At 40.1% G+C, this 9,798-nt stretch overlaps 1 protein-coding gene across 1 annotated transcript; it reads left to right on the top strand.

Annotated features, from left to right (window-relative positions):
• The first annotated feature begins 1,439 nt into the window (after positions 1–1,439).
• hsd11b1la (hydroxysteroid (11-beta) dehydrogenase 1-like a) lies at positions 1,440–9,538 on the top strand. The gene is made up of 6 exons (XM_052072893.1): positions 1,440–1,720; positions 4,320–4,450; positions 4,532–4,735; positions 5,635–5,728; positions 5,814–5,979; positions 8,654–9,538. The coding sequence occupies exons 1-6, from the start codon at positions 1,636–1,638 to the stop codon at positions 8,835–8,837; spliced, it is 864 nt and encodes a 287-aa protein (XP_051928853.1). The 5' UTR covers positions 1,440–1,635; the 3' UTR covers positions 8,838–9,538.
• Positions 9,539–9,798: the final 260 nt, after the last annotated feature.

A 9,798-nucleotide genomic window follows, 5' to 3' on the forward strand; every position in this document is an offset into this window, starting at 1 on the left:
GTTGCCTATCTAAGTCTGTGGTTAGCAGTCTATAGGGCACTCAAATTCTCATTTTTTCGGTCACATGACTGTGAGGTAGTGTACAGGTAGTATGTTGTGGAATTGCTGGAGGGTGTTCAACTCATGCTACTGTTGCAAACTGCAAACATGCTGCAATTAAACAAATCGGTTACCTCATGTTCATTTTGGTTAGATGGATCAATTGATCTTTATTTATATAGTGCTTTTACAACAGCTGTAGCTGTGACAAAGCACTTAACAGAACATCCATCCATCCATTTTCTGATCCACTTATCTGAGCAGTCGGCGAGGGAACCCTGAACTGCTTGCCAGCCAATCGCAGGGCACACAGACAAACAACCATCCACACTCACACTCACTTCGAGGGACAATTTTGAGTCTTAAATCAACCTGCCACGCATGTTTTTAGAATGTGTGAATACTCGGAGAAAACCCACACAGGTACGGGGAGAACATGCAACCTCGACACAGGAAGGGCGGAGCCAGAATCAAACCTTCGACCTCTGCACTGTGAGCCCAACGCGCTAACCAGTCGCCCACCGGGCCGCCTTTACAGAACATTGAAAATAAAATAACAGTAATAGGAACACTCTATATTGTCCCGAGGTGTGAGTATGAACACAAATGGTTGTTTGTCTATGTGTGTCCTGCAAGTGGCTGACAACCAATAATCATCGACAATAACACAACGTATACGCAGATAGGAAATATTTAATAGCAAACATATTTGCTGAGACGAATAGGAAATGTGTAAAGAAACTTTTGCTTTTTTTTCTATTGATATTTATCTGACCTGAGTACATCTTGTTTTGATTGAAAAATGAACAATCTCCTCCACCCCCAAAAATTGCTCTTTCTAGTGATAGAGATCTGACCTGAACATCTTTTTGCACTATTAAAAATGAACATCTCAACATGATAGTAGAATAAATGGTTAATTCTTGATATTATAAACATAAAATGTTCGAGTCTCGATGAGAATTTAATGAAAAATCGCTCAGCGCACATCCTGATTCTAATTTAATAAGGCATAATATTAAAGTCATACAGTTATCATTTTTACAGTCACTAATAAACTATAGCTTTGTGTTAGTTTGTTTTACAATTGTACAAATGTTCGAGCCTTGGTATCACTTGAATGAACGAACCACGGGCACTTCCTGACTTTTGTTTCATAAAGCGTAATTTAGTTCGTCTGATTGGTTGTGCCGTAGCATTATGTAATCGGCCAACGCAGGCCCCCCGAGCCGGTTTGACAGCCCGAGTACATCTCGTACCTACTACCACGGGAGCAAGTTCTGGGACGCACGCGTGTTGTGTCACAAAATGTTTTACCTCACGACAATGAAAAAACGACACAATACAGCTATTTTAAAAACATAAACCCACTTCCAGTTTTATAGCTGATTCCCCCCAAGTTTGAGTTCCTTATTTGAAGCGCGAGGGCAGACGTTAACATTATCTTAGCTGCGCAACACACACCCATTTTTGCCATGAGGGGAGGGCTCACTTAAACTCTGCCCTCGATTTGCGATTCACTTCTCATGCAAGGTACTTTCGTCAGCTGGGTGTTTTTACTTGCCGACTTAATCTAAATTTTAATTAATTTACAACATGAAAACGTTGACCAAAGTGCTGCTCACGAGTGTCACCGTGGCTCTGCTCGCTGCCAAGTGGAACGCGCCCACCTTCAATGCGGGTAAGCCCTGTGCACTTAATATAAATAAATCACGTTAATTAATGATTTTTTTGTTTTTTACTCGAATGAATCGTGGGGGCTTTTAATCAATGCTATGTTATGAGTGATGCAATGTCATTATCAGTGATGTACAGTATAAAAGTACATTTTCTATTTACATATGAAGTATGATTTGGTGCTTGATATGAAAAAAAAATTCAAATTGGACAGTATTTGAAACTTTTTCTGGTTCAAACGTTAAAGACACTACTAGAAATGGGACGCAATAGTGGATGTTGTAAAAAGTAATGCAACACTCTCCTTAGTTGGGTTATGTAACTAACTATGATCACTAATGTTCTTGACAGTACTAAAGTTATTTTGTAGTACATGATTCAATTGCTTTGTTTACACTTCTCCACCCCAAAAATATACTTTATTATATAATTTACATTTTTATTCTCATCACTTGATCATGTGTGTTCTGAAAATCATTGTGCACTTATATATATATATATATATATATATATATATATCCATCCATTTTCCGAACCGCTTGATCCTCACTAGGGTCGCAGGGGGTGCTGGAGCCTATCCCAGCTGTCTTCGGGCAGTAGGCGGGGGACACCCTGAATCAGTTGCCAGCCAATCGCAGGGCACACAGAGACGAACAACCATCCACACCCACACTCACACCTAGGGACAATTTAGAGCGTCCAATCAGCCTGCCATGCATGTTTTTGGAATGTGGGAGGAAACCGGAGCACCCGGAGAAAACCCACGCAAGCCCGGGGAGAACATGCCAACTCCACACAGGGAGGCCGGAGCTGGAATCGAACCCGGTACCTCTGCACTGTGAAGCCGACGTGCTAACCACTGGACTACCGGGCCGCCTATATATATATATATATATATATATATATATATATATATATATATATATATATATATATATATATATATATATATATATATATATATATATATAATTTGTTTATTCACAAACATTTCCGTGCAGACTATTTATGTGCACCCTGTATTCTATCATATATTCAATGGAATCATGTATGTAAATAGCATACAGTACAGTAAGTGCATAGTGACTTTATGAACACGTTATAATTCAATTTTTTAATTCCCAATAGACAGGTTTTCCATGTTTTGACAAGTTGCAGGTCGACATTTTGTTTTGTTTGACAGTTCATTTGATAATTATCTGGAACAAGCTCAACGAATCGTGAATTACTGAGCTTGTCTGCAGCAATACAAGTGGGAGAGACAAAGTCGCGATTCACCATTTGCAGTAGGCACAAATTTCAAATCAAAGCTGGAGATTGTGGCTTTAACAAATAAGTAAAGTTGACCTTTTCCCGTCCGAATGCGGTGTACATACATACGTGTTTGTTCTGGACACTTTGTTGAATTGTAAGATTTAACGCTTCGTAACGTTAGAAAACGGGAGTTGCATACTACGCCTACAGTACATAAAGGTATTTCTATTTATGTTTAGACATGTACAATTTTTACACTTAAGATTTATAAAATATATATCTTATGTTGGATATCGATCAGTTGTTGTCGTGGAGTTACATTAAAAGTACACACATGTCAGAAATGTAGAATGGCAGCTGACTCTCACCATGCTAACCACTATTTAGCATTGAGGCTAATGTTAGGCAAAGTCAGTGCTGCATTAGCTAAAGTAAGCCAAACTGGCAACTGTTATATTCTGTAAATTTTGACTAATCATCTTAGCACATATGATGAGACTGGAAAATGTATAACATAGCTAATTTTAAACTGATTAGTGAAGAAGAAAAAAAAATGAAGAACAAAATGACTGGTCTACGCATTCCTGTGCTATGTATATATTATTAACCACCAGGCCCATTAATGACAAAATATTATTATTATTCTATGATTGAGTGATATTATTAAATAGTGTACATTCATAGACAGTAAAGTACAATAATGTATTGTGGTTGTTCCACTCTGAGCCCCTCCAGGAGCAATTACGATACACGCTCTTCCTATAAATTCTGGGTAAAAGGAAGCCGTATTCTAAAAGTGTGCACTCAACAGCATATTTGTGTTTGGAGACCAAGTTACCACTGCGTGACGTCGGCAAAACTTTAACGTTTTCCCCTGCGGAAGAGTTTGTGAAAAGAGTTACAAATTTAGTGTGTCATCGTACATTATTTGACAGGCTTGTGACTCGGACTATAACAGGTTGCATTCAGATTGCGGCGTTCCGAGCATTTACCGGCAAATGAAATCATGGCAGGTTGGAATGGGATCATGAAAGGGAACTAACAAAATTCGGTTTAGTGGTAGTCCTAGACCGCAAGAAAATACAGGGACTAATTTAACTAGTCATTGATAGCCCGTGCAAATTACAGATGAGAGCATCTAATTCATAAAAAGGTCAAAGATTTTCTTCTAAGAAAAGGGACTGGCCTCCACTAATTCATTTTGAAAATGGCATCCAGAGAGAAGTATGGAAAGAAATTGAATGTGGCAATGTCCTCATACTGCTGCTACCCCAACAAAAATGTACATTGTCTATTTTAGCACCCTTTACAAAATGTTTGTACAAATGTTTCATTTGATTTTCTTTCAGAATCTCTCCGAGGTGCCAAGGTCCTAGTGACCGGGGCTAGCACTGGTATTGGTGAAGAAATGGCCTATCACTATGCCAAATTTGGCGCCCAGATCGTCATTACAGCGAGGAGGGAGAAAGTATTACAGCAGGTTGGTCAAAGGGATTTTATTTTATTACTTTAAAGGGACGATGAGTTATGCGTCCGTCAACCGTTATTCTGTGGCCTTTAGGTGGTGGAAAAGTGCCTTAGCATGGGAGCTCAGAAGGCTTTTTACATAGCAGCAGACATGGCCAGTGACTCTGACCCGGAGAAGGTGGTAGATTTCGCTCTCGACCAGCTCGGAGGTTTGGACTACCTCGTTCTCAACCACATTGGACCAACCCCCTTCAGCATGTGGGAGGGGGATATGGAACATGTCAGGTGGCTCATGAAGGTAATCTATGACATCGCAACCACAAAATTTGCCTTGACGTAAGTTGGAGTAAGAGTGGTGATGGTTTTTGAAGCTTTAAGGGTGTGTATTAGGCCGAAAAAACAAGAATCATAATTATTTTGTTTGATATTGAAATCCCAGTTACCAAATTGAATTATTCATCCATTTCAAAAGTTTGGATTTATTCAACTACCAAAACACAATTAGAGCTGTAGCAAAGCACTTTACGTATAACATGAAATAACAAGAATACAACAACCACAAAGACGGTGAAAAGGAGTCAATTGAAACACAAATTAATGACACTAACACATGTACAGTAGACACCAAAAAACAATAGAACAGTGCCAGTTTCATGCTGGGTGAAAGAGCCAAACAATAAAAATGTGTCTTCAAACGAGTTTTAAAAATGGACAGGGCGGGGGATTTCCTAACATTTAACGGAAAGTCACTTCAGAAGAAAGACCGGCAATGCCTTCTGAGGCGCCGCTTAATCCTCAGCACCAAACCCTTCATGCATAAATATGACCAAATATACAGTATATGATAATACTTACTTCAATTACTGTTATAATCAGTGTTGTTACAGGTGAATTTGCAAGAAACATGAAGCCGACATACATGATGGCCTTCATGGGACACATTGACCTTGAGTTTGACACCACTGTGCTCGCCAAAAAAAAAAAAAAAAAAGGGCAGATTTGGAATCAGTTTTTTAAAAAAAGTAATCAAGAAAAGTTTACTTGGATCTATGATTTAAAAACAATAGGAAAAAAAATGTTGACCATTCTTATCTTAAAACACGTTCAAAATATTTTAAAACAAATCTATGATTTCACTTTACAGAGACTTTATGAGCAGTTGTGAAATCCTTGTGTGTTTCTGTGGCCCTCCCAAAGGTCAACTTCTTCAGTTACGCTCAGATGACCTGGAAAGCCCTCCCCTCCCTTGAGCGAAGTAAAGGCTCAGTCGTAGTTGTTTCGTCTCTTTTAGGTAAGTTTGCAATCTCTCCTACATTTGACCTGAAATCACGATTGTGACTTATTTTTTAACAAGACTATTGTTGACACCCCAACAGGTAAATTGACCAGTCCCTTTGTAGCTCCTTACACATCAACCAAATTTGCCTTGAATGGTTTCTTTGGGGCTCTTACTCATGAGCTGGCCATGAAGAGCAGCAACGTATCCATCACGACGTGTACACTGGGCCTCATTGACACAGAATCAGCCATGGAGAAAGTCAAGTAAGTTTGCGGTCTGAGCACGTTGACTGATGCGCGCACGCTATCGTTCAATGCTGAAGCACATCATTTGCAGTTCAGATTAAAACTGGTGAAAGTTTAGAGAGGAACGGTACAAATTGACAGAGATGGGCAAGTTACCAAACTCTGCCAGTCCATCATTGGTTATCCGTCAAGCGGCCTTGGCACCCGTCTGTCATCATTAGCCTCTCATGTTTTCAATCTGAAGCAAATGATAATGGTGAGTGGGTCAGTCTATCACAGTGGTTCTAAGCCTTCTTAGAGGTACCCAACCAGTTAATATGCACATTCACCGAACCCTTCATTTGTGAAAAAATAAATGAATAAATAAAAATATAATATACACATATATATACACACGGGTATATATATATATACAGTATATATATTGTACGACGTTCAATCACGGCAGTCACAAGTTGACTACTAAGCGAACTAAATTTCCCACAGCACTGATTGGACACGCAATATCATGTGATCATCTGCAGCCAGTGATGGCTAAGTGGGCGTGTCATAACTAATTGACATGTTGAGTCGCTTGTGTCTTATCCTCCTTGGCAGAGGCTCTGTCGAACCCCTGAGACCGCTTCACCAAACGCCTGAGGTTCGATCGAATCCAGGTTAAGAACCACTGGTCTATTATGTTATTTTAACCATGCTCCGTCATCCCTTCCGTCAGTAAATTTCACCGGTCCGCTAGTCCATCTATCGTAACCCCCTAAAAAAAACCCGTCATAGTCCAACACATGAAAAAAATCATACTTTATTAAATGTCAAATGTTGTGCACTTTATATCAGTGTGCCTGCATCATTTTCTGTCAAATTATTACTGTATATGTTTTATGTTCAATAAACAAACAAACAAATATGGTGGCTGCTCAAAGCTCTTTGATTAGCCATCATATGACACATACACGCGCGCACATGCACACGCACACACACACACACACACACACACACGGGATGTGAATCTCAGCACTGAGGACGATTCGATACACATCTCGATGCACTACCAGCGATGCGATACTTAAATGATACATGGAATTTTCTGGCGACACGATGCGATACGTTTCACCGTCTTCATGATGTGATACGATGCGATACACATTTAGTTCAAATCAATGCGATCCGATACGATACAGTGCAATTTGTTGTGATATTGTGTGTGCAATTAAACATGATGCAAATACGCAAAGAAAAAAAGTTAAAAAGAAGATGGAATTCAGTATGGTATTGCAAAAAGTAGACCACTTTATTCCTTATAAACAGTAGAACGTGTAAAACAACTTATTTAAGCCCTTTCACAATTGGGTTTTGTGCAAAGAAAACGTAAACAATTTGGCACCTGCGACTCACAGCTGTTGCTGTAGTGTAAACACAAACAGACTACTCACTGAGTGTCTTATATGAAATATCCATCTCCATAGGACAGAAAAAAAATACAATTGAAACAATGTGGCAGTCACAGCCTCAAAGCTGCTGTGTGTATTGTAGCGTACACAGACCACTCTCACTGAGTGTCAAAGTGAAATGTCCAAAAGAGTCATCCATATATAGTTTTTCCTTGCGCGGTCACAGTGAGCTACAAGGGGACCCCCAAAATAAGAGGCGATTTTTTTTTTCTGATCCTGACCTGGTTTGCCAAGTTTCTCCGGTGTCCAACGAGGAACTGGCCGGGGAGGGGGCGGGAACCTTGTCGGTGATGTGGTGCCATCGTTTTAAGTGGTCTGCATATTTGTGGCGCTGCCGTTGTATGGCTTCGTAGTGCGACATTCTTTGCAAATTACCGAGGTTTTATCAAGCTTTCCATCTTTCTTTTCGAAGCCGTAGTTTCCAAACATAATATCTGAATGTTGCGGGTGCTTTAAATAAAGTAGTTTCCTCGCTGCTGCTTGCGCGAACTTCCATAGTGTTTCGCGAGTAGTGTACTGTACTGGACTGTATGTACACTCACGGCTTCCGTCCGTATTCAACACAAAAACGCAAGTAATGATGGTGCATTCATCGCGCCTAGGAAAGGGCAAATAGGTGACGTTTAACATGAATAAAACGGCGCTTGAATCGGATTTTACCGATACCCACCAAAGCATCGTGATGAATCTCGATTTCACCCGTCAATCGCGTCGTACCCAGTGAATGAACCGATGCACTCGCATCGCGCACGTGCGCATCGATGTATCGATTAATATCGATTATTTTCCACACCCTTAATACACACACACACACACACACACACTTGTCTCTTTGTTGCATACCGTCACCTATTGTACATAAATACTCAACACAGTCTGTTCAAGCCAGCCGTCCATTATCACAAACAAGCACACGCCGGGACAGGCAGACGTGTCAGTCATCAACAAAAAGGGTGTGCGACAGTTATGGACTGAGAGGTACGTTGGAACTTGACCTGGTTCGTGACAATTACATTGACGGACGAAAAGCCCCTACTACCCAATACACAAAACACACACACACACACACACACACACACACAAATAAGTGGAAACAGCGTGGCGCGGGAGCTCTTTGAGCAGCCACCACATGATGTAGTGACAAACACTCAATCAGACACCATTCCAGTAAATGAATGTATTTTCACGTTGGATCCACTGTGGTTAAATTTCCTGATTTTTTTTTTTTTTTTTTGGTGTCTTAGGGACATCAGTCACGTACGAGCATACCCAGCCACAGAAGCAGCGTTGAACATCATCAAGACAGGAGCCACCAGACAGCGCGAGCTCTTCTATCCTTGGTACACTTACATCGTGACTCTTGTAAGAGACTTCTTCCCCGGTGCCAGGGACTATTTCATACAAAAGTCCTACAGCTACACGCCATAAAATAAAAATGTCACACGATAGGGCTACGACTGCCCTCACTTCCAGTAGTGGCTGAGGATTGTTGTCACATTTAAGATGAATTCTTATGTGTTACGGTTTTGTCTTTGCTATGGTGGATTCAACAAGACCAATTCATTGATCTTTTGAAATGTTTGCCTTGTTACTGCATTCCTAACACGCAAACAGATCATGCTTCGAAATATTGTGTGCACAAAGTGAGCTCTTGTTCCACATCAAGCTTTGCGCACAGAGCCAGTGACAAAATTGCAGTTTGTTCTTCCAAACCTCAAACCAAGACAAATAATCTTAATCAAAAAGCATTGGGGAAACTTTTTTTAAAGCATCTCAGTTTGTGCTGAAGTGGCAGGTTCAGACATGTTGCCGGAAAGGCAAACTGGAAAAATACTTCATAGGTTGTAAAGGGGAAGAACCTGCTTCTTGATACTGACTACAGAAATGGTGAAAGAGTCAAATAAAAACATGCCAACAGAATTACAGTCGCTTCTCATCTCTTATTCGTTACAATTTCTCCCGAAGCGAGCATAGCAGGCTTAAGCACTGATTAACGGGGTTCCTCAATTGAAAGTTAAAAGAGGTTCAGATTTATACAGTATCACGAAGATCTTGAATTACAGTTGTGTCCTAAATGCTCAGTCACGACCCCGTGATGGTCAAATACATAAAACCCCCAAGTACAACACGCATTTTTGTCATGTCTAATGTCTTTTAAAGGTTCCTTACTCAGTGGGAGTTGTCTACAATGCAGGATTTGCAAAGTCATTGGTTTCTTATACGTGGAATGTGTGTGTGTGTGTGTGTGTGTATATATATATATATATATATATATATATATATATATATATATACACTATGTATACACACACACACGTATATTCTCATCACTTTAGGTCACAAATTCTTTAAAATGTCAGTCCAGTGATCCCTCGCTATTTCATGGTTC

The sequence above is a fragment of the Hippocampus zosterae genome, chromosome 8 (genome assembly GCF_025434085.1).
Source record: "Hippocampus zosterae strain Florida chromosome 8, ASM2543408v3, whole genome shotgun sequence".
Taxonomy (NCBI): Eukaryota; Metazoa; Chordata; class Actinopteri; order Syngnathiformes; family Syngnathidae; genus Hippocampus; species Hippocampus zosterae.